This window comes from Bombus impatiens, unplaced genomic scaffold (genome assembly GCF_000188095.3).
Source record: "Bombus impatiens unplaced genomic scaffold, BIMP_2.2 scf_0442, whole genome shotgun sequence".
Lineage (NCBI taxonomy): Eukaryota > Metazoa > Arthropoda > Insecta > Hymenoptera > Apidae > Bombus > Bombus impatiens.
Window position 1 is genome coordinate 768,932 of NT_176861.1, and position 25,445 is coordinate 794,376.

Genomic DNA, 25,445 nt, shown 5'->3' on the forward strand with positions numbered 1-25,445 from the left:
CGACCACCCCTCCTCTTTTTTACGCCCCGCCAGGAACGTTGCGAGGTTATCGAGTCGATTACTTCGCGTAAAACTGCCCTCGAATGGTACTCTGTTTCTTGAGCGATCGGTTGTTCGGGTTGAAGCGAGGCACGAAGATACGAAGGTATATAGGATGTAAAAGATTGGTAGGTGAGGTTTTGAGTTTTATGTACCTATTTAGTATAAGAAGGTTTTAATGTGGCATTTGATGTTTATGGGATATGTCGGAGCGCTATGAAGAAGGTTTAATGCTGATAGACTTTGCGACTGTATATATGTATGTAGGCAGCGTATAGTAAAAATATGGCAGGTTAGGTACATAAAAAGGTAATTAGGTGTTTAACTGGTTAAATGTTTGCCATTACCAGAGATGTTAGTCTTTGTATTCCAGAAGTAGTTCTCTTTCGAGGAAACGAAAGAAAATTAAGACACTTGAATGATAGCGTTATTATACTGCGGATATTTCTGCGTTTCGTTTAAAGCTACAAAAATGTACAGAATTCATATAACGCGTAAAACTATATGAAATATTCAAAGTATTGTACGATATTCATCGCAACGCTCGATGAATGAAACAAATCTCTGCATTGTTTCTATCATTATTTTTTTGCATAGTAGATTTTATGCTGAAATGATTTGACGAGATCAATAAATCAAGTAATACATCGGTTAAGTTTCAACAAGTTACTAATTTAACGATGCTTCACCGTTTATATACCGTGCGTATGTATGTAAAAATCTATTCAAACGATGTAAAATAATATTCAATAAATTAAGTGCAATGACGGTTTTCTCCATCATTTGTTATTCCAGATCTGATACCAGCGAAAGAGAAATTCGTTTCTTACGTTTTCAAGATTATTTCACGATTATTTCACGCTCCGTGGCCTTCGAGCGAGCCAAGGTTTCTAAAGAGCGAAAGTTATTTAAACAAACGAGACTTGGTATAACCATTACCGTGTACTTCATTTACAGCATCTGCTTGAAGTTTACACCACAGAGTGTTAAATGTAGTTATAATAGCATCTGTTTCTGTACGTCCTTGAGTTGCTAGAAGCTAATTACGTAACGCTACAAAGTAATATAAATTATCACAATGGTGAGCATATAGATAGGGAAAATCTTTGTATCAAATTCGATTGAATTTCGTATGCGATTGTTATTCGAAGTGAACATTCGAAAATCTGTGTTTCTGGTGCTTCGAAGTAGAAGAAAAAGATGGAAATAAAATTTTGTATAATATAATTACGTAGCTTACTATACAAATTGTCGATTACTATACAAATATTTCCATTTCTAACATAAAAATTAGACATTTAACTTTTCATAAAAATATTAACTCCACGATTTGCTGGGTCTTCGCATGTAGAAAATATTCAAACGATATCGTTCAAGTAAGGGCAAAAACGATTTACTACTTTGGCATTATTCTCAACAGTTTCAACGTAACACTTCCGTGACATTTAACGACGGCTAAATATCAATCCCTCAGTTTCGAAACAATACAGGAACGAAATTTCATTCCCAGAAGTCGGAAATAAAGTAAAGTGAATTGGATCGATCCTAGCCGACGGCAAACCAACGAAACTAACAACGTGGAGAAGGTCAAGGAGCACGTTCGATATGGACTTGCTTTAGCGGAAATTCCCAAGCGGAGGACGAACATGAGAAGGAATTTTGATGTATTAGATCGCCTTCACCTGTTCAACTTTCGCGTCTGACGATGCGATCGCTGTACGAAATCCAAACCAGTTTTCTTCTATGGACAGAAAAGATGACACTTTTTCGATCCCCTGACCATTTCGATCTTTGGTCTCTTACAATCTTGTTGCACAGCAGCGTACAAGATATTCGAATATACAGTATCGTGCAAAAATTTTAGGTCGACTACCAGATGCGTAATATCTAAAGCATTTGTACAATACGTTTTTAAAAATGGACAAATATTGCCATAAAATGAAACGATTTGTAGTATGCATTATGCTCTGAATCTTCAAATCAAGACGTGAAATTCCATAGACGAAGTTGGCGATACAGTTCGGTCGGTGTACCAAAAACAATATTTCTCTTATAGTGCAAAAAGAATTAGAAGAAAAATCTCTTCTCGATAAAATTCTATATTTTTCATTGTCAAAATACGAAGAATTATTCTTTCTTCCAGTAAAAAATAAAAAAAGAAAAAAATACAAATTGTGAACTGTTAGGATAAGTGCAAACGTAAATAGTGATGTTATTTCATAACCAGATTCGTTAACATCATTCTCGATACATGTTATTTCAAGTCGATGCTGTGCAAAAACAAAATGATCAGGAACGATTGAGAATAATCGATTGCATTCTATTTTCTTTCCCTTGAATTATCTACGTTCTTGTTTAAAGTATGTGGTAATCTAGCGAAGAGAAACTCGGTAGCGCAAAGCGTATTATCAATGTAATTATGTATTTTCTTGTAGTTTTCTAAATAAATTACATGTCAATCGATCGAACCTGTGCGAATCCTTATCATAAAGTCCGATAAGAAAATCTTTATTTCATATATTCTATTTATTTCTTTATATATCATCAGTCCTTTTTCGATCGTGCCATCAGTTACAAATTATTATTTGGAATTTCAGAATTTAAACACGTCGATCTATGCCATTAAGGAAAAAAGTAGAGAATTTTTTGTCAAGTGTTTCCAATTTTCCTTTGGACTAAATCGTATTTGGCTCAACCGATCTCGTATTACACGATTTAACTCCTTAATGAACGTTTAATGCATTCGACGAAAGCCACTGCTATCAAGGGACCTTTCTATTTGCATACTCGAACGTCCGAATACTCGTCGCTTTAATAACCATACACTTGTCCGTGTCTACATGTACCAGACGTGTCCAAATGCTGGAGAACGTCACGGACTTCTCGAGCGATAGTGGACTAACCACGAGTCCGCTGTAATGAGAAACTTAAATGTTGAAACTATATGGAGACCGCGACTATTACTGAAACTCGCGAGCCAACCTAATTACTTGTCGTTCCGTAAACCTCTTACTGAAAAGAAACAGGGAGAACTCGAAAGCGGATTCCTGTTTCTGCGGATTTCCTTTTGTCGATTTGCTGCTTAACGTCCATTGATCTATTCCCTTCTAGGGAACTCTATGCAAATATTCGTGCGTTATGACCGCCGACATTTTCGCTTAAATAGGATAGTTCGTTATGTTAAATACGAAACAACTTTTCCTCGAATATTTATAAATATCGACGCATAAATTTTGATCAGGACGATGGTAGATATCTATAGTTGAAATCAAATTAATTCTTTGAACAGTTGAACTTTGTCTGGAATTTTAATTTTAATTTTTCGAAATTGAAAGTATTCGGACGAACGTTTATGATAATTTTCTTATGACGATTGTATTCGATCTACGTACTTCGATAATACTATTTATAATTTTAAATTTATTCATTAAGCACTGTGAAATTTTGTATGAAATTGCCGACTCGATGATTATTACACACACGACAAATAACGAAGAGAAACGTTATATAATAAACGCTAAATTCGTCGATTAGACGGATGTACAAACAGTACTGTTAACGATTTTTCTCCATGTAAGTAACATGATGCGAGTCAAGAGCTTAATAAATCGACCTTGATGTCCAATCACCTCTGATCCGTCCGAGCGACAAAGACGAAGGAACTTGGTGCATCTGGTGCTTGCCGTTTAACAGGATGGCGATTTTATTGGTCCTGACGTCAGTATTATGGGTTTGTTATCGATGCTGCATCAATTGTCCTTTAGAAGAATGCTATTTTTAGAGATTCTTGTTAACCTCTAACGGAACGATCTTAAATATCGCAATTTACGGATCGTAAATTTCTTTGTTACATAAATTACAATTTTTTTTTCAACTAGACCGCGTGAAAATATTCGAGCGATGAGACAATATATGTAACGTTACAGGAAACGTTCTGAGCGAATGACGAATATTATACGTACGTAAAGCGTGGGACGTAATTTATAACAGAGCTAAAAATCGAATATACAAGTAAAAATAAACCGAGACTACGTGGTAAAACATTTTCCATCGAATACATTATATCGTAGTAATTTATATATCATATTATCGAATACGTTATTTCGCACTTAGTAATTTATTATTTTCATTCATAAACATGGATGACAACGTAAAAAGAAATAAAATAGCAAATTGTATGGATTATTCGCGTTAGTTATGACAGACCACGTCCACGAGGATTCCAAAGTTTAACCTCTACTTATATGCAAACTCCTTTTAAATTGACTTTTTACGCGATTACGGAGCGTAATCGAACGAAACAAAATTGAAAGCTGCGTGTATATACAGGCTAATCACAAAAATCAACTTCTCATCAATTCGATATTTACGACATTGATATGTGAAAATCGCTGAAAAGATACAAAAGTGCAGAGATCCGAGTATTATTGAAAAAAAGACGAAAAGAAATAAAACTTGCAGAAATTTGCAGAGATAAATGAAGCTGGCATATTTCGATTAATTATCGGATACGGAATTATTCCAATTTTACTTACTTCTCGCCTCGATATTTCATCGTTATTTTTCACGTCGAACGAATGTGTCCCTCTGCAGCATGCGCGAAAATAACGATACTTTGTATGATACCGCGCGATAAATTCCACGCTCCGCGTAATTTTGATACGCGCCAGAGCTCCAATTAAATCTACCATTAATTATGCGCCGCGCCGCGCTAGAAATCGATGGCCACGCGCGCGTTTTCAAACCGATTCGACGACGACGCCGGAAAATTCGGAATCGTGCCAATTATAATCCATTTTACAACGAGCAAGTAGTAGGAGATTTTATTTGCTACCGCGACACGAATGTGGCAGCGCACATTGGGAACGTTAATTGAAGGGCCAGAAAGATAGACGCATTGTCGTATTTTTCATTACGACGAACGCGCCAACGCAACATTGCGATACCCTTTGTGATTGGACTTTGCCTTCACGCTGCTGACCACGTGCACGTACACGCGAATAACGTGTGCACGCAACGACTAGAAGTGACTTGTATATTCGTTTTCCCTTATGTAATACATAAAAGAATGGAAATTACAGCTTCGAGTTGTGACACACTTCTGTATATTCTCTGTGCCGAGGGGATTTTTCTTTACCCCACTTTTTTCTTTCTTAAAGTGTTTAACCTTGTAAATGTGTTTCGAAATTTCCATATACGAATTTCCATATACGAATTCGACGAGAAAATAAAATATTTTGCAATTTCTAGATAGCCATTACGATATATGTATGTCGAAGCTGGACACAACATTACTTAAAAACGTTTCTTCAATTTCGTTACGAGATTTTCGAATAACCCGATACAATCGAATGAAAAATGAGCGAAAGAATAGTAGAAGAACAATAGAAATATTCCAACCGAAGAAAAATGATTAAATCGATTTTTAAGGATAGAATTGAGGGAACGAGACGCGAGACGAAAAGAGATCCCTCTTTCCATGGGAATATATTTCAACGATATCGATAGAAACACCGTAATATTTATAGGATAGACAATCGAACGATAACTGAGAAAGAAGCCTTGCAAAACAATACTAAGAAAGCGTAAGAAAAAAATTTCTATCGAGAAATAGTCATGCCGATACAGAAATTGTCGATCGATCGATTTACACGTGCTACCTGGTGGAATGCACGTGTCGGCATACGTACGATTTCTTATAGCTCGTACCGGTCGTCACGTGAAACTATGTCGATAACTTTTTCCCGATCTGGCGACCATCCTGTTTCAAGGTGAGTCTCGTAAGTATAAAACGATGATGCCCCATCCATCGTACTAAACTAAACATCAAAAATAGAAGATTCTATCATACAAGATTGCATCAGACAAGAAGTTAGATTATTGGTCGAATGGCTTCCTCTTCGTCGATGGACCCCGCGTGATTTATCAACCACGTCATTATCTGAAATAACATCGTTCCGGTACAATGAATATACATTCGGAAAATTAACAACGATCCCAGAACACCGACGATTTTCGATGCAATCGCTGCTCGATGATACGATTTAAATCAAAATTTCCCACCGATTGCGAGATTCAATTACGCCGTTGTAATTACCACGGTAAAGCTCTCCCCGCGGTGATTTACGTGAAAATGAAAAAAAAAAAAAGAGAGAAAATCTTAATACATATCGACATGCGTATATCGTGTTACAAACGAAACAACCCACACACGAAACTTCGTTCTGGCTGCCCAGACGATTGCGATCCGTAGCCACGGAAATGCAAACACAAAACAACACGCACGAATACCGTACAGCGTACAGGAAGAGAACAATCTGGCGGACAGACGTTAGACCTGAATTAAGGCAGCATGACGCTCCCTGACCTGGTGCGCTAATTGTGTTCCCGAACTAACAACGAGACAATGCAACCGGCATCGAGAGGACCGACGAACCGCGTAAAATTTCCAGCGAAATCGCTGCGCGAGTCCTGTCGATCAGCCGAGCGTGGAAAACACCTCGGAGAAAGAAGACTTTCCGGCCGTTTTATTGCGGGAATAAATCTCGATCGTGACCATCCCCCTGGTCTTGATTTGCAGAAAATTCACGGATCAACGGGAATTCCCACGATGGACGATCGGCCTGGCGAAACGTCGGGGATACGAAACGGGGCAACGATGGGTCAGATTCATGGCAGCTATTAAAATCGTCGTCCGATACCGTAGAAAGGTTCAACCGAGATTTCACGGATCATTGGAAATATTCATTCGGGGAAAGAACGTTCACGCGACCGATGTGTTTCGAGTCACGTTCGTCGAAGACGATAAAACGATTTTTAGGGCGCAAGGAATCATAAACGATGCAACCCGCTGAGTCGTTGAAAGCCTTTAAGGTTTACAGCCTTCCGAATCACATCGATCTCTCTCCTGGTTTTTGGTTTCACTTCCTCATTATTTTTTTAGGAGTTTTCGCTTCCAAGCGCAGTTATGCTTTTGGGATATTACTGTCAAGTAAGAATGAAGTCTATAATCGTTAACCATAACTCTTCGCGCTAGTAACCATATGTATGTAACATCTTACTAACTGACAAACTTTGATTCGAAAATTCACTCTTTTAAATACGATTCTTATTCGTATTTCTGAAAATTCTTATTAGTTTATGATCCTGCGCAGGTTATCTTGGGTTAACAATAGGTGAGAGTGACCTCGTAAGATAAAATCAAAAAGGTGATCTTTTTATAAAGTCGAGGAATGAACCAAGGTGAAAACCAATACACAATTCCTGCTGTTTTCCTTTCCTTCCAGCATTCTTTCCTTCGACATCCTTTTGACAGCCAATGTTTTATTCAAATATTGGCACAATACCACCGCGATACTGCATACAGAAATTCAGTCTGTCATTCCAATATATCGTACGTACGTTCCACTTCTTATGATCATTTCCAATATTTCGTTTGTTTCTCATAGAGAAAATAGAAAAGTCAATTGTATCTTCACGTAATTTTAGGATCTAAATCTTTCGAGAATTATTTCAAAAATTGTTTAACAAATTATCGAAATAATCTGGACTAGAAAACTACTGCTTTTTAAAAAGATAACTCAATTTAATTTAAAACGTCTTTGATAATATGTTATCTATATTTATTTACATGCGTATGTATTTAAGTTATTAATGTTTGCGTCATGAATTAGCAGATAGCTGTAGCTTCTAATTGGTCAATAAATCGATAAATAAATTAACCGGGAAAAAAAGGGAAAAATAAAAACACTATGTTTTAAATAACACTACCTAACTAAGTTATTGTACATGTTACTATACCATAAATACCTATTTTGAGTCTAATCCTATCTATCAAAAACATGATTGAGAAGAAATGTGTTCTGTTCAATGGAGTATGTCGAATAGTTTTAAAATCATTTATTTCATAGAACTCTTACTCCATAGCAACTCAAGGACACTTTGCTTGATTTATATCGATCAAGGTAGTTTCTTTGACGTAACCTTGTAACTAATACGGATAGGAGTTCAGTGTCGATAACGTAATCTTTTCATCGAAATAACCAAAATCCGATAACAACAATCGTCACATAATTCTGTCCGTTTCTATTTCATCATTAGTATCAGAATAAAATGTTTCACAATTGGAAACATCTGAGACGTTATCATATCATATGCAAAAATTTCTTCTATATAAAAGCAATAAAAGATTTATATAGAATACAGCGAACGTATCATAAAAGTGTTACCGAATCGATGACTTAACGCTTAACAAAATACACGACGCGATAAGATATTTACAAGAATCCAAATAACCGTTATCTTAGAAAACCTAACATTTTTCCCACAACAAGACACCTTGAAAGGCCAGTTCTAGAAAAGATCGCAATTCATTACATTATACCCAACCTTAAATTTCTCCAGAAGCTCTCACACCGAGTATTATCAAATCAACTTAACACCCGATGGAATATAAAGCAATATAAACCAATAGAAGTAAGCATAATCTAAGAGAACCTGTAACTTTTTCATCAACGGCTAAGACGACTCAGTCGAAGAAAAGCGAAGATTCATTAGATCTCTCTCAATTCGATATTATACTAAAACTTTTTTAAAAAATGATCTCACACCGAGGTCATCGATCCAACACGAAGAACAGCGTACTCGCATCGAACAAGGTCGTTATTACCGCGACTGTGCCAAAAATACCGATCTCGGCCGGGAACCGTACAAAAATCTGTAATTTGCAATAATTTCGCGAACGGTTCCACGGCCGCATTACTCGATCATAACCTGTCCGTCATATTTCTACCTTCTCTACCCTTCGCAATACCGCTTCTTCATGAATATTAATTTCACGCTCTCGAAAATATAATGCGGTAACGCCTTTATCGTTCGATCGGTCGCTGGACTCTGTTGCAACTCGCAACTCTACGCGGTTTTGCTTCTCTTTTTCGCTCGTTTCCTTTCCGCTACCTTCTGCATCTCCCATCCTTTCTACCCTTTCTTTCGACTCCTGTCGTTCGGCAGGAAGCGCATTTTATCAATATTTATGAACAGCCTGAGGTAAGGTCATTCGGAGGACGTTTTTTCGGGGCAAACATTTTGACCAAACACGCGGCCTGTTTCTTACCTGCCGCTGCTCGTCCAGATTCAACGCATACCGAGAGAATATTAGCTTGAAATCGAGAATAGCGAAGATTCAAGTATATTTGAATAATTTTAGGTGCCTTGTCGTTTTAGTGGAACGCGTAGATCAAAGCACGTTCAGTGGTCTATCTAGTTCGATTTAGATTCCGCTTCGATGAAGCCTTTAACGCTTTAATCAACATTTTGTTGTAAAATTGGAGTAAAACATCTCGCGGTAATAGCAATTCTTTTACATTTTTTTCCAAGTTAGGGAACTTCTTTAACGACGAAAGAATACGAATGGGTCGAAAGTGGCCCGAAAGACACAGACGATTTAGCTAAATTCTATCAAAATCTACTAGTTGGAGTTTATTAAGCGGGCTCAATTATCAAATACTTTTTTACTTTTAGTAAGTGGAAAAATAAAACTGTAATATCTAATTACAAAAACACCGACAATACTTTCTCGTATAGCGAGTCAGTGAGCTGAAATACATAGAAAACGTTGCCCTATCCAGTTTCAACAATGCCGCGCGTTAAGTGCCAGCAGTTAACTCGATTTGCTCCGAAACCGAGCAACGAGGGTCTGCTCGAGCGACAGCTCGGCCGAAAGTCCATTCTCTACACGTTTCCCGAAACAAATTCCACCGTCGCGTCAAGAATCACACTCTTCAATGAAACTGGACATTCGTGTAGAGCAGTGTGTACGTACACGAGGAAAAATAACATTCGGAATACATCAGAGGTCTATAGCAGTTAGTTGACTAAAGGTATACAAAAATCCACCGATCGATACTGTAATTAAGGCAATTAGGTAATTATATTAGGTCGTCCGAAAAGTTTCTTTCATTTTATAAGGAAATAAGGGATGCGCAACATCTTTCGTTTTATATTATTTTATCGAATTACGTATGATCCATTTTGTTCTATCAAAATAAAGATCACAACGTTCGACAGATTATGTTTCACGTTTGTATAAAGATGCATCGTTGTAAAAGACGAGTCTGTAAAAGAAAGACACTTTTCGGACAATTTAATACAACGACTGCAAAAGGCATTAGCACACGCTTTTATTTTCCGATGAATTGTTTTTTCAACTAGATTCCATGTACATTTCATTTTCACAGTATCAAATTATTAGAATCATACGAGAGTGTTTTATCCACTAATTAGAAGTTCATAGAAATACCGATTGTTGAGTTAGTTACAGATTTTCGAGGGCTATTCTACAAACAGAGCTATTTTCTGAATAGAAGATATCGCGGTGATAACATTAAGATATTTTAGGGAAATTGTCAGGCACCGAAATTTCGAGGAAAGCCCCACATCACAGAGTGAAACGTAGTACGAAAATAGTTGTGAACGATGTCACAGGTGTCACGCGACTGTACAGACAGTCCTGGTCCGGTAGAAATTTCGACTGTATTCTTAGAAACCAGAATAGAAAGAGTATTAATAACGATAAGGATACGCTGGGATATGGGATCATTGGCTAATGTTTATTTATAGCTAATTATATTATTACGAAAGCAGTAATATACATTTTCTAAGAAATTTTTAATCAGTTGCATTTTAATTGCTACTTTTGTTACCATGATTTATGATAGTTATCGACTATAAGGCAACCGTTTCCACTGTATATTCGCAGTAAGAAAAGTAATTACGAATTAAAAATTCTGCGAGTTTCTCTAGTTATTTATCTACAGATTATGCTAATAAATTTTGAAAATATATTGTGTGAATTTTTTGAACAGCTACATGGAGGGGGTATGATTTTCAATCGGTAAACTATATTTAAAAAGAGGAAATAATATGATATTACTATTTGTTAATTAATACAGTTGTCTGAAATTATTAAGTTCTCAACTTTCGATTTACGCAAAAATGATAATTATAAGAAGAAAAGCGGAAGTTCAGAAGTCACGAATACATTAAAGATCTTTGCAAGTTCAAAATGTTAAAAGAATTTAAAATTGTAATAACATTATTTTAGATAATTTTTGTCGAAGTAATCCACAACTTCCTAAACAAAGAGAAATCTTAATTTTTGCAAATTTCAAATTTTTCAAGCAACGTAACAAAGACCATCGTACAGTGCAGTTCGAAAATCGCAACGAAAACAAATCTCAGCCGTGAGTTACGCCGGCTGGCTTCTCGTATCATAAATATCCTCAAGTTAAATCAATTTGACCCGTGGAAACGCGTGGTGTCCAACCAAGTTTCGCCAATTTTCGAGAAATCGTTATTTACAATTTCGACGCAACAACCGGATTGAAACAACGTTCCGTGAGATTACTTTTCTTCGTTACACGAAAAACTTTTGGCGCGTCGTTTCTCGAACTTTTCGTTTGTTCTGTCAGTCAACGAGATCCGGCTTTCCGTGGGTTGTTACTGGGAAACGCGAAAGAACGTAAAAACTGAGAAAAACTGAGAGAGGCGAGCCATGTGAAAAGTTATTTGCGTTCTTTGCGCACCTTCGTTCGACGATTTATGCGTCCAGTTTCACGTAGGCTGTTTAAAGCAAGTGTATTGTCTTTCTATCGCGTTAAACTTGCCTTTTTCCTTTCTTCCTTTTTTCTTCACCTTACGTCGGCGCGAAAATACATATACTCGTTAATACGTGACAATTTTTAGACGTTTTAAAATTTGCGAAGTGCGAAGACAAAATTATTCAATTAGTCAAACAATACGTATTATGATCAGTTTAAATAATCAAAATTCTATTGTAACATTTAGAATGATAGAAATTATAAATTTTTTCCGTCAGATATTTATTTATTTATGTAGAAGATCTATTCGCAAATCTCTTGAGTATTCGCAAAGTTATTATGATCTAGCAGAATATAAAAAAGAACTTGATTTTATAGTCCCACAGGATTAATATCACCCAGTAAGAGGTATAGTGGAATATTGCACGAAATGATGTACAAAAATAAACCAAAGGCAGAATCGTTTCTTCAAAATTTTGTTGAAAAAATATTGAATTTGAAAATTCTTTCAATATACATAAACCATGTTTCGATTATGAAATCGAATGCTCTCAGGAGCCGATAAACGACACGCGTAATCGTATCAAAATATTTCGTTGAATATTTCTCAAACATTGGACGAAATAAAAATAAAATCGAAAATAATATAACGATATACTAACAATATCCGTTTCCATCGATAATAATCATACAGTTGACGTTCACCTCTAACAAAAGAAAAATTCCAAACATTCCATTTTCCAATTTTCCAATACAGAAGTATCCCCTTTAATCCTCGTTTATGTAATTCTATCCCATTATTTCAATATTCCATCCCATTCTGCCCATTATTCTCTAGTTTCCGTTCTCCACTTATATTCTTTCTTGTCACCTTAAGAATCGTGATCAAGGCATTGTCAATATTGTAGCAAAGAAAGTTTCTTTGTCGTGGTGCAAGTGATATTTCTTTTCATCGTCAGGGCGACTCCTTTTGTCCGTTAGATCGAGCGCGATGTTCTTGTAAAAAATATCAGCAGACGATGATGGAACGGTGACTGCGCGAACTTGATGTACAGAGCTCGATCGGTTCGCGCAGTAGGGACCGATTGTTCTGGAGAAAGTCGTTCGTAAACAACGCCTCGAACCGTTTTGCAACGTTTGTTTTAGCTTCTGCTTTTTTCGCGTCACATTTTTATCAACTCGAGCGACTACAATCGCTCTTGTAACGATCGTACGATGCTAAGAATAAAAGAACGAAATATCGTAGATCGTCGACTGAGTTCTGAAGAACTCTTCGTGTCTGCTTGTTCGTTCCGAATGGCTTCATTGTTTAGCACCGATTGAAGCAAGCCAGATCTGAGGTAAAGATATTTAGGTCAAATTTTATAAATAGTATTATATGCACGTCCAGTCTATGCACGATGTACTGATATAAAATTCCGAGAGAAAATTGTATATTGTTATAGTTCCATCGAACCGTTTCTCGTTTGTAATTTTAGTATACTATATAGATCGGCAGAAACCTAACTTTCGTGAAATTTTGTGCACTACGAATTCTAATAATTTGTTTTCTTTCAAGTATACAGGTTGATCGAATCTCGTAGAAGAACATTTTTCCTGACGGCTGTATTATTATTTCCTGTCGCGTATTAATTTCGTTGAAGCTATCCTCGTATTAAAGTGTCTCGATTTCAATTAGGAAAAATAATCTGGTGGATAAAGTACGTCAGTCTTTCCAGTTTCACCGAGCCACCCTCCATCGAATGAGAAAGATCTCAGCGGACAATTAATCCCCTCAAAGTATCACGTTTAACCCGTGTTAAAAATCCATCAACTGAGCCTATTAATTCCATTGTCACACACAATCACTGCTCCGAATCAATTTTTATTACCCCGACTAGACTGCTTTCATCCATCCATTAACTGTAGGTGCCCACCCCAAGCATTCCCTTGCAACTCGCAGCCGTTCGAAATAGACGCCCAAAAAGAAGCCCTGCATCAAATCCCTCGTTAAACCATTCCAACTTAAATTTCCCCCCTCAATCCCGCCTCATCATCTGTCGTTATTCGAATAAATTAGAACAAATATATTAGCGAGCGAATAAAATTCCATTTTCTGATCGTCTAAAGCTACGTATCTACCGAGAAGCTACTTGCACCATCACAAAAGTTATTTTTTTTTTATTTATTTATTTAAATTTTACAATTTGTCCAGTAGGACATTTGGTAAAATATTATAGCAGTATAATAATATAACATGTGGGTGGTTACCCCCAGCGGGGTACCATCATCGTGTTTGTTAGGTTATGTCCTTTATGAGATCTGTTGGGTGTTTCCTCCATCACAGAAGTGATGCACGAACGTTTATGAACAGTTGGAACAGTTAACAGAGATGATACGCATGAACACCAGTGTTTCTAAATTTTTACTACAATTCGTCCATCACGTAAAACGTTCATAAACGATTATAGATGCAAACGTGTGTTTTTCGCTAATACGTAATTGCTTGTTATTTGTTGACAAATTCTCTATATCCGCTAACATCTCCAAACACTAACAAACGATCGCCAAGTTTCTGTGTAGTCGGCGCATACGTATTGTAGTTCGACAATGTAGTTGCGCTGTACGTAGACCGACGAGAGACAAAGCGAAAAAGGAATGAAGAAGAAAAAAAAACTGGAGGATCCTCTGAGACGGACGGGTCCCAATGCATCCGTGGTGATTTACGTCTCTTTCTGGTATCGTTATTCGGTGGCACGACGGCACCAGTGCTGCACTTCGCAGTCCATTGCCGTGCGGCGCGATAAGCCGGTCGGCCATAAAACCGAAATTTCGCAGCCTCCCAAGTATAACGCCGCCATAAATCGCAATCGTAACTCTCCATTACCATTCAATAGGAATGCAGAGGGTAAAAATGGATTGCCTGAAACCGGTGTGCCGGTACTGATCTTCACGGGACGAGACGAGCATGCTCTATTTGCCACCAAATCGAGGCAGTCGAGGTTACTCGCTGTTGACGAGTTATGCGAGCCGCTAAGCGCTGGAATGCGTCACTCGCGATCTAATTGTAATATTACGTAACGCGGATACGCCTGTTGTCGTAGCGTGAAAAAGGCCGATCCTCGTGGATACGCAGCCTGCTCGAGGTTGAAGCACTTCAGTGACCGTGACTCGGGTGCTGAATCGCCGGTGATCGTGTGTAAGTACGTTGGAAAGGAGTCAACGCGGTTACGCGTCTAAGTTAATTTGGGTTTAGAATGTCGGGAACATTTCGAGTTACTAAGCTTAGACCTTACGTATTTTTTTAAGTGGCAGAGATCTAGATTAGGCTAAGAATGTTTACCAAATTTTATATACTTAGGAAGATAGATAAATCGGGTTCACCTACTATGAGATATTTTCTATTTTGTACATATCACAAATTTCCAGAGACGTAAGCGATTACGAATCGCTTAAATATTATATAATATTACAACGTATTTACGTATGTGGAGTAGTACGAGCAGATAGAATTAATTTTAATCTATTAGATTACTTAAAGTTTAATATATGAATTTAGTAGGATTAATTAAAATCCGGGCACATATCTTATTGTTAGAGATCGAAAGATTATACGTGAAAATGTAATTTACTTTATTAACTACCCAAGGTCTTAAGCTTGTTAGAGTAAACTACCGTAATGAATTGAATTATATTGCAGCTACCAACCAAGTGACTAACCGAGTGAACTTTCGGTATAAATATGCATTACTAACTGCCAAGTAATTACCTATATAAAGTATCTAAATATCTACGTACATAAATATATCAGCGCAAAATAACCATTATCCTATTCAGTGGATTGTGAGAGGTTCTTGTTTCAAGGATATCGTAGTGAAGGAACCGAGAAGTTTTACTTCATCAATCTACTAATATCTTTACTTCTAACTATAAAATTTTGATACTCGCTAAAATCATAATATCTGTAAACCTACAAAAATGAATATCTAACTATCCAAGGAAACCTATGTAGTCGATCACAAAAGTTTATACGTATTTTTCGAATTTTTTTTTTATAATCTGGCTCATCGAAAGAAACTACAAAATGCATTTTACGATACTGAAAGAATACTCCACGTCAAATCTCGATATGAATTCCTCGTCAAAAATCAATCAAAACATTTGTCACGCAGAGTCCATAAAAAGAAGAAAGCTTATCCGTAATTTCAGCAAATAACGTTGGAATCATTGCAAGTTACAGAATATAAAGCGTCTAAGTCGCGAACGAACGATAAACTTTCTTTCACCGCGAATGGAACGAAATCGTGACATAATTAACAAGGGGGACATCGAGTCTCGTTGCAAGGATAATACGATACAGGAGACAAAGTGCATCGATCATGGTGAAAGCAAAATGATCGTTTGGCTTTCCACGTAGTTATCCTTTGCGTTCGATCGTAGATCAAGATGTTTATCGTTTCGCGTTAAAAATCGCGGCGGAGAACACGCGTAAATTCACCGGCGCGTCTCGTTACATTTTCCGAGGAATAAATTCGAGAGAATGCGCACTATAAATTCTGGTTCCTGAGTACAGCTTCGCTCATAAATTCGGAGCACGGCACTGCTTTAGCATACGCGCGACAGAATGTGCGAGGGTAAAGAGGATTTTTATGAAAGAGAACGTCAAAGAATATAAAAGGCGGTTCGCAGCTCGTACGTGCACACTGTTGCACCGACTCTTCCTAAGGATGTCAGTTTACCAAATATTTATGCGTGGCCACCGTTCTACACTGTAGAAAATAACCGTCTTCCTTTTAATAAGCGAAAAAGCGGAGCCCGTTCGATACATGCCGTTTATGGGCACGGATTTCTCATCGTGAAATAACGCAAAACTTACGAACGAAATGATACAAAATATTTACATTATATTATTTATATTTACATTATTTTTATTACATTCGTAATAATCTTTGAAACGAATACAAATTAAAATATGAAAAATGCGAAACAGATGTCAAAATAATCGATATATTTAGACAATATCTATGCCATAAATTAACAGAAAACAAAACTTATCCTTTCCGTCTCAACGCAAACTGGTTGGAAAGAACTTCTTCTGTTCGAATCGCGGATTTTTTAGCCGCGTCTGAACCGGTCCGCTTTAAACGCATCGTGAAGCTGCGTCAAGGATGCCTTTGCAAAGGGCGAGGCCGAATTTAACCGCAGCAAAGGACAGGTAAAAGAGTTACACGGAAAGAACCCAACAACGTTCGCGAGATAACCGGTACACCAGCACACGGTACCTATAGGTATATAATGCTCAGACCATAAACGTACTTTTTATTCCTTTGCCGTGAGGGTAACGCTTCTCGGTCCCGTTATGTCGGCGAACTGCCGAAGGAGGGCCCAAAGAGTACCGACCAGCATCTTTCGGAACACTCGAATCTTTCAGAAGCACCAGGCTACGTCCGAAACAGCTTTAAAATTAACCGCATCGTAATTTCTTCACGATCGAATCCGCTTCGACGTGTAGAGAGAAAAAGATGAGGAAGAGAAAAGGTTTCGTGGAAATAAAGCAGCGTCTAAATTGCGAGAACATCGATAGTTTTTTGCTCGATCATTGCTCGTAAAGAATAATGTAAAATTTAGAAAGTGTTCGATGATTACTCTATGCTTCAGATTGTACGAGTAATTGTGTAACATTAATGGTCTTTTATTAAAATTCTATGACGCTAATAAAATTGTTGCAGTAGAATTCAGAAGAAATGTATTTAACGGTATTTGCCGAAGAACGTAAATGTCTATCATCGCTTCAATATAAAGTCTTACATAGTATTACGCAAGAGTTGTAACAGATTCTTCGGTAGCAGTAGCAGAAAATTATGATCAAGACTGAAATTACAGCCAATCTCTGCATCAATTAATCGCGCATAGGCTTCCAGCTAACCAAAGCAATAATACGGCACATATATCTTATGAAATACAAGTGAAATACAAGTAGAAAGACAACGTTTCCAAAATGAACTACTCACAATCGTGACAGAAAATCGCTTCGAAACCATAAAAAGTCACGACCAACGGCAAAAGGTCGACGCGTGAGGATTACCAAAAGCACGCTGTTGAGAAGTGTTAAATATGATCGGTGAAAGTTCATGCAAGTTAATCCGGAGGACGTCAAGCTGGAAGAGTGGCGTTTTCGAGTCGGATACGAACGTAGCCCGAGACAGGTCGTGGCTGGCCCGTTGAATGCGGAAGGAATAGCGCGCGACCGACCGAACGGTCCCTCCGTTGGCAGCCGCGTGTTGTTCAACATTGCGACACGACGACGCAATTGGGTCAAAGTGGTGCAGTCACGAAGGTGGCCGACCGAGGTTTCAGCGATACTGCAGTAATCGTGCATTTAACCGTGCACCGGGACCTCTATGAGAATAGTTGCGGCTGAAGGGCTGTTTCAGAAACGGTGCCACGAACAAAGGAACCACGTGCACGCTTGCTGCGCTTCTGCGCTCGTGTCGCCTGACCTCTCTCTACTCTGGATACCCTTCTCTTTTTCTCCTTTATTCTATCTCTCTTTGTCCGTCCATTTCCCCCTCTCGTTTTCTCTCATTGTTCGCCCATTCTCCGCTCCAGCACCGTCTATAGTGTCTATATCTTCGTCTATTGTTCGGTCACCGGCTGTTTGTCCCTGATTCTAACTACACCAGATGGACACGCGTGCATGTACGTGTCCCACCGGACAGTTTACAGAAAGCACGCGTGCACGATTAGGTGAATGAAGCGCGTCAGCGTGTCAAAGCAAGCACCGCAAAGGTGTCACGACGACAAAGTTATCTGGACATGATCGTAAAACCACTTTCGCGACCGCGACACAGCCGACCGACCTGGACCTCTCACGAGCTCAGTTCCAGCGCTGGCTGTCAAAATGATAGGCGACACCGTGTAACGGACCAGCGCCCAACGAGTTCTACGTACGATGACAATGAGCTGCCTCGGAGACCTTGGAAATCTAGAGTCTCCGAGAAACTGGATTATCAACTGTTTTAACACATTCTTGCGACGTTAACTAGAGAAAGATTTGTTTCCTAACTAGAAAAAACTTTGAATTCGGTAATTGAAGAAGGACTGAAAATTGCCAGGCCAATCGAAGAAGAATAATAGAATATCGGAGTTTTATTCGTTCGAAACGTTTGTAGATGCTTAATAGGAACAAATCTTATCTGTAGAGGGAGGAAGAAAACGCTTGCGAGATGATAAATTGGAGTGGAAACCTGTTTATACTTAATGACCCACTCTTGGAATATTGCGCGAGCGAAATAATCGAAGGTTCTGGTATCTTTTATTCTCCGTCCATGAGTTACATTTGTGCCGTATGCAAAGACAGTATATAGCGCGATCTATGAATGTTTCGAGACATTCTAATAGAGGAATGTTCGAATCATAGTAAATACTTACGAACAGACCTGACGCTCATAGGTTGGGACCTTTGGAAAAATGTAAAAAAGTTGACGTATTGACTTTTCTTATTCTCTCTCATAACTTTCGTCCTTTCCCTGTAGGCTTTCCCCATTTTAATCCTATTTTCGCTGTCACGCATACCTTACAACCGATCTCTTTCAAGAACGATACCATTGTCCTTCTTCGTTTTGTTGTTTCCTTTCAGTTTTAAGCTTACGCATTCTTCCTTTATTCTTTTGATCCAAGTACTGTCTTCTTTTAAGTCCTTCTCTCTTCTAACTTCTTCTTTTAAGTTCTATCGCAATAATCTGGAAGGCGTGCTGTCTACTACACTCTATCCCTGTTGTCTCTCTATTACTCTTTCTTTCTTGCTTATTAATTTACGCTTTCTGTATAATAATTCTTACTTAGACGAATTTAAAATTCTCTCCGCATACCGTGGCAAAAATTATGCAACATCAATCGTGCGGCATCGTTCGTTACACATTCAGCGTGCCTACACCGGTATTAATTACCGTGCAGTACGCGGCGAGCGAACAGTAACAATCACCGAAAGATAAGCCGGTGGCGAATGCACGAAGCCGCAGCTATCCGCGAGATCGCGGCTGCATGTATCTATGTATGTATGTATGTGCATATATGCTGTTCGGGTTTACGCAAAGCACGCTCGCGCGATCCAATGAATGAAACACGTAAACGTGCCAGGTCGCGGAGCCACGAACGCCACGCAGCTATACGCAATCGGATTCTCTTGGTGCGCGAGAGAAAGAGAGAGAAAGAGAGAGAGAGAGAGAGAGAGAGAAACAGCAGCAACTGAGGGAACGACAACCGGAGAAGATCCCACAAGATCCCCTGGCCATTAATGAATATAGTTACGCGCGCGAAATTTATGATCTCCCCCTCTCCCTCTCTCATCCCTCTTTACTGTCGTAATACGCCAAGCATATATTTCTCCATTGGCTAGGTGCTTAATAACGTCGATTTATAATAGTTAGCCGACCAGACGACTTTGAGAAGCGTGCAACCGCTGCCTCGATATCGCGCGACGAACATCTAATAATAAATTTTGAAGAATTACTCGGCCCAAGGTGAAGTTCGGCAAACGCCACGAGGATCGTTCGCCTCGCATCCGGCCACACTTTCCGTCCATTTTTCCCTCGACGATATAATTTATCGCATCGACCCTCCTCCGTTCCACTGATTCAATGTAATATCAGCAGTCGTCTTAAATCGTCGGGGAGCCGCATCGTGATACCAAGAGACGTGGTTTCGAAGAAAGTTTCAGGATGGGTAGTTTGGTTAATGGTACTCTGATTGGGAATTAATCTAATCGGCGCTCCGGGCATCGGAGAGTAGAGATACTCCGAAAGTGATTTCACCACAAGTTTTCGAACAGTTCATAATATTGCGCGGATGTAATGTATTTGTTACATTCTTTTAGGATTTAAGATTGTTTCAGAAAATGATTAAATAAATATGTGAACGTACAATCTGAAATCTATGTCTCAAGAAAACTTGTTTCAAGTTTAACCGAAGGAAATTTCCATATCTAATGCGTATTCTTGTTATACTTGTATGATCTTTACCATGTTCCTTAGTTAAAACGTTCTATCTATCATTTCGAACTATATCGTTGCATTCCATCGATAGAACAAAATTTCTTTTTTGATTCATTAGCATTGCGCATTTATATACTGGTGCTATTTGCAATTTTTCTAATCGTCAACTGTAAATTTGCATACCCTGATACAGTGACCGTTACATTCTATCTGAGAAATTCAAAGTGCAAAGTAAGAAACAACATTACTATGGAATGGCCTGATAGAGCTAGAGTTATCGGTAAGTACTTCCTCGCGAACTTCAATGAAAAAATTCATTCGACTATTCCTCCACCGTGGTGCGGTAACTCGGGCTATTTGAAATTTTCAAGCATACATTACGCCGACTGGTATCAGGGCGGATTTCATAAATATTAATATCAAGGAAAGAAAATTCATCCCTCTCCGGCGCGATTTTGTCCGGGGATATAAATATATTTCCGTGTACGTATTACACGTCGAGGCAGACGTTAAGGGAGGGTTGAGTAAAAAGGAAACCTGTCCCTGGCGGGAAATTTCTGCGATCTCGAGAATCCTTGATACTGGCAGCAAGTGGCAGCATTAAACGAGAATCCTGTCTGACGATGAGAATAATTTCTGTCCCCCCGGCCCTCAAAGAGGTTCCGTTACAGATGGATCTCCTCGCATTACCATACCAGCAGCCGTGCCATATTTTTCCGTTATCGTAAAACATTTGTTTAAACACCTACCGTGGCATTCTTCCCATAGCTATTCATCTACGTCGTTTATCGAGGCGAACGTAAGCGATAGATGACGAACATGCTCGACGATTTCTTTGTAAGACGCTTTAATAGCTGTGAATGGACTTTATCAAAAGGTTGCGTTCGTGGTCATTTTATACCATAGTAATTTAACACTTTTACGTAGTGATAATGTATTCTCAGTACGCTATTTGTCGTTTAACAGGATGTTAATGTTTGGAACAGACAACGTTGTCGTTTTACAGTTAGACAAAAGAGAATCGAATAATTAATTAATTTTACTATGTTGCATCTTTTAAAATATCAAATATGTTATCAAGTGACAGCGTCATACGTAGAACTCTGCATAAGATATATAGAACATAATACCAATCCTTATGGAATCATCGAAATTTGAACAACGCTTTTGATAAATTTCCACAGCAGTGCCACTCGAATCTGGATCTGCCATCGTTCGTTCTAACCGACCTACGTAGGTCGTTGAATTCCCCCTCGCTTAAGTCTAACATCTAACGCAAGCATCGTCGTGTAAGAGACTTCGAACCATTAAACTAAAAGAGGGGGAAAAAAGAGCGAAAAAGAAAGGACAGAAAAAAGAGCAAATGAAAAGTGTTGGTTTTTAAGCAATCAAGTACATCGTTAGCGGCGCGCAAAAAATCCTATGAATTATACTTTCGCGATAGATACCGCATGGCGGCGCCGCGGGCCGCTTGATGGAGCATTAATTCGCCCTCGCTCTCGATCTCTCGATAAACGATGAATTAAGAGGAACGCTGTCGTTGCGGAGCGAGAAAGATGAACTCACCCTATGAGGCGCCCGTAGAAGTCGATGCACCGCTGCGAGCTGGTTAATTAGTGGCAAGGTCGCGCTGAAGGTGTGCACAGGCGGCCTAGGTGGCTCCGGATAGGAGCTCGCATAGGCAAACGGATCGACGTCATTCAGATACTGCACTCGGCACGTCAGAGACATCTCGCGGGCCCTCTGTATCTTGACCGTAACGGCCGATTGTTGTCCGATAGGGTCTTTTTTTCCACGATCCAAAGAAGGCAACACACAGGCTTGTTTCGCGTCGCGAGAGTCCTTTTCCTTCTTTCTCACTCGCACTCTATACACGTCTTTTCTTTCTCTTTCCTTCTGTCTCTGTTTTACCGGACCGCACGACCGCTTTACGCGAACGCACGAACCAGTTCGTCGTACCGCCGATTTATTTTCATTCGAGTCGCCGGCTACAACCAACCGAGAAAACGAACCTTGCTCTCGTTCCTTCTTTCTCTAACGCGCTGTCTCCACCGTTCACGCCAGCCCTCTGTTCCTTTTTCCCCGTGTCTCTTTCTTCCTCCTCACGTTCCATTCGCGTCTACCGGCTCGACGACGAAACAGAGGCTCACGTGAATACCTTGATCGCGGTGAACCGATATTCTCTTTCTCTACTCCGACCACTTCTCATCCGTTCGTGAGTTTGTTTTATGAGAACAGGAGAGAGAAAGAGAGAAAAAGAGAGGCACACCGCGAGCGGCCGTGGAAAGCTGCCGATTTATTTTTGTCTGAGCGACGATGGAGATTCGTGACGGAGGAAAAAGTGCCGCTATTTTGTCCCTGCAGCTTTTCGCGCTCTTCCATCGATCGATCGGTTTGAAGTGAGTATCTGGAAAGTGGGTTTTTAATGGTAACGTGAATATCATTGACATTACGATGGAAATATTAACAAGGAAAATATAAATAGTTTTATATCTTCTTTCTTTTTTTTTTTTTTTAGTTACATAGTTTCTTAAAATTTCTTTGTAAAAATACATGTTCAAGAACGTGTTATGAAATAATAAAAAATAAACTCAATAAATCGTTTACGGTTCGTACGTGCAAAAGTGACAATGTAGAAACTGTAACAACCTTTGACTCCGGTGACCAGGTGAATAAGAAACCGCGTCGTTTTCAAACGGTCGATGACCTTTAGATTTTCCTTTCACTCGTCTGTCGGCTTGTCGGCCGAAAGTGGAATGATCGGAAGAGGTAATTTTCATTTACCTTCAAGGTTACGAACGCTCTGACATACCGTGCGTTCTTCAACCTTACTTTACGACGCGATGAACCAAATTATCCCATAAAATTCCGATATCCATCAAAATTAATAAATCATACGCATTTTCTTCGCTATAATAGGGAACAGTGTTGACAAACAAAATCTACGAAAATATTTACGAAACATACTAATTGCCCCGGATTTTCTATATACACAATTCAAATACATCTACGCATACCAACATATAAGATTCGTCGCGTCCTACCTATCTCGTGCGCGAGAAGTATTATACAAAAACATCGATCTTCCACGCTCCGCGCATGACGCGAAATTTCTACACGGTGTCCAGTGAATCGCAATACCGTGCCCCGCCGATTCGTTCGTGTCACAAAAATGGATCAAACGACATCGATTCTCACGTTTTCATCTCTACGTTTCACACCGACATTCAATTCGAGGAGCAATCGCGAGAAAATCAACGTTCGTACGGAACAAATTTACGAAGTGTCAATTATCCACGCATGCCAACCAGTCTTGTCATCCTCTCTTATTCGCATTGTTCTTACCCGTTGCATGGGCTAGCTCTTCTGCGAACCGGCTCGATGGTGCTCACAGGACAGAAAAAAAGGAGAGAGATGGAGAATAAAGAGAGAGAAATACCGAATAAGCGAGAAAGAAAGATGGTAGTTAGGGAAAGAGAGAGATGGAAGACGACAGAGGGGAAGAGAAAGAGAGAAAGAAAATGGCGAGAAGGGAGAAGGGAAACGCGGGGGAGGAAGATAGAAGGGAAAACGAGTCTGCGCCATGCCACGAATGTAATCGTGCCTGTAGTCGACGAAAGATTCACGATCAAGATGCGATCGTAACGTAAGATCGTGCTTAAGAGGATTTCCAAACTCGTCTGCATCAACAAATCCACGATGGACCGATGTTTTCGCGCGGACCCGGCGACAATCTCGACCGTTCCACGGCCGGTGCCAACTTTTCGGTATGCTCGTCGGTATGCCGCTATCAAAGGAATTTCACCGACCCGGCGTTGCTTTCTCTGTCTATTTTATATGCGAGTCGACTTTTCGTTAGAAATACAAATTCTCTTTTGACAGGATTCCTGGAACGGCCGTGGAACTCGGACTGTTTCCAGAAAGCATTCGAAACGGTAAACAGTTTGAGCTTGATTCGACTACTTTCATAATAATGTAAGAAAAAATTAAGCGCAATAGATTTATAACGTACAAATGTGAAACTTAAAACGGTCGGTAAACTTATACAACATGATCGTTAAAACGAAAATCAATCGAAAGTCCCCGAAAATCGTATCAAAAAATTTATACGTTTCTTGTGTTTACGAACTACAGCAATTAATTGACAATCGTACACGTTAGATCCAGACAAAAAAGTCGAGAGAACTTCGTAAACCGGACCTGTGGTTAAAAGCTACATAACTAACCTAACCTCCAAAATAAATAACACGCCCCAGTAGCAGCGGTAACCTATCCGAACTAATCGAGACATTCCAGAGAAATATCGATTGGAGTGCCCTTGTGACTCACAAAGAAGTTTCATTTATGCTATCATCGTATGGTATTCGTAATGAATTGACAGCTCCTTCAATGTCACTTTCAAACGTACGTCGAATTGATGGAATAAATTTCACGTTACCTGTGGCACTGACTGGTCAGTTATCGAACGACATCGCTCGATCGTAACGGCCAGCCGTTGATGTTCGATTTTTGGAGCAGTGTCTGCACCAGGAGCCGGGAGGAGAATAACGATATATACAGTAAACGAACTGTCGAACCGGAGTCTGCGCGACAAAAACTCAGCTCGAGTGAGCGCGAACGACACGCGCGCTTCCCGCGCACGGAAACGCGCGTCACCTTGATCCGTAATCGCGTACGACACTCGTCAAGATACACACATTAATCGACGATACGTGAACGAAAATAACGCGGAATCATAAAACTGGATAAGAGAGAAAATGAGAGAAAAAATACACAATCAACAATGTATCTTACCTCGCGAGCGGCCGCCGCGACACTGAACGCCACGGACACCTGT

The 25,445-nt window shown here is 39.3% G+C and overlaps 2 protein-coding genes across 5 annotated transcripts in view; both read right to left on the bottom strand.

The window, feature by feature from the left end:
* The window catches only part of LOC100740589 (FH1/FH2 domain-containing protein 3), a 246,234-nt gene extending 223,459 nt beyond the window's left edge, over window positions 1–22,775 (bottom strand). For 2 of the 3 annotated variants that reach the window (XM_024368444.2, XM_024368445.2), the window contains exon 1: window positions 22,175–22,600. In XM_024368444.2, coding sequence (XP_024224212.1) covers window positions 22,175–22,339 — 165 coding nt within the window. In that variant the 5' untranslated portion in view covers window positions 22,340–22,600. Of the gene's footprint in view, window positions 1–22,174 lie in introns of all 3 variants that reach the window. The other variant, XM_024368443.2, reaches the window with a different exon arrangement.
* LOC112213041 (treacle protein) overlaps window positions 22,510–25,445 on the bottom strand; it is a 39,753-nt gene continuing 36,817 nt past the window's right edge. Inside the window, exons 11-12 of one of the 2 annotated variants that reach the window (XM_024368441.2) lie at window positions 25,403–25,445; window positions 22,510–23,015 (exon numbers count right to left, since the gene is read on the bottom strand). In XM_024368441.2, the coding sequence (XP_024224209.1) occupies window positions 22,798–23,015; window positions 25,403–25,445 (261 nt within the window). In that variant the 3' untranslated portion in view covers window positions 22,510–22,797. The remainder of the gene's footprint in view (window positions 23,016–25,402) is intronic. The other variant, XM_024368442.2, reaches the window with a different exon arrangement.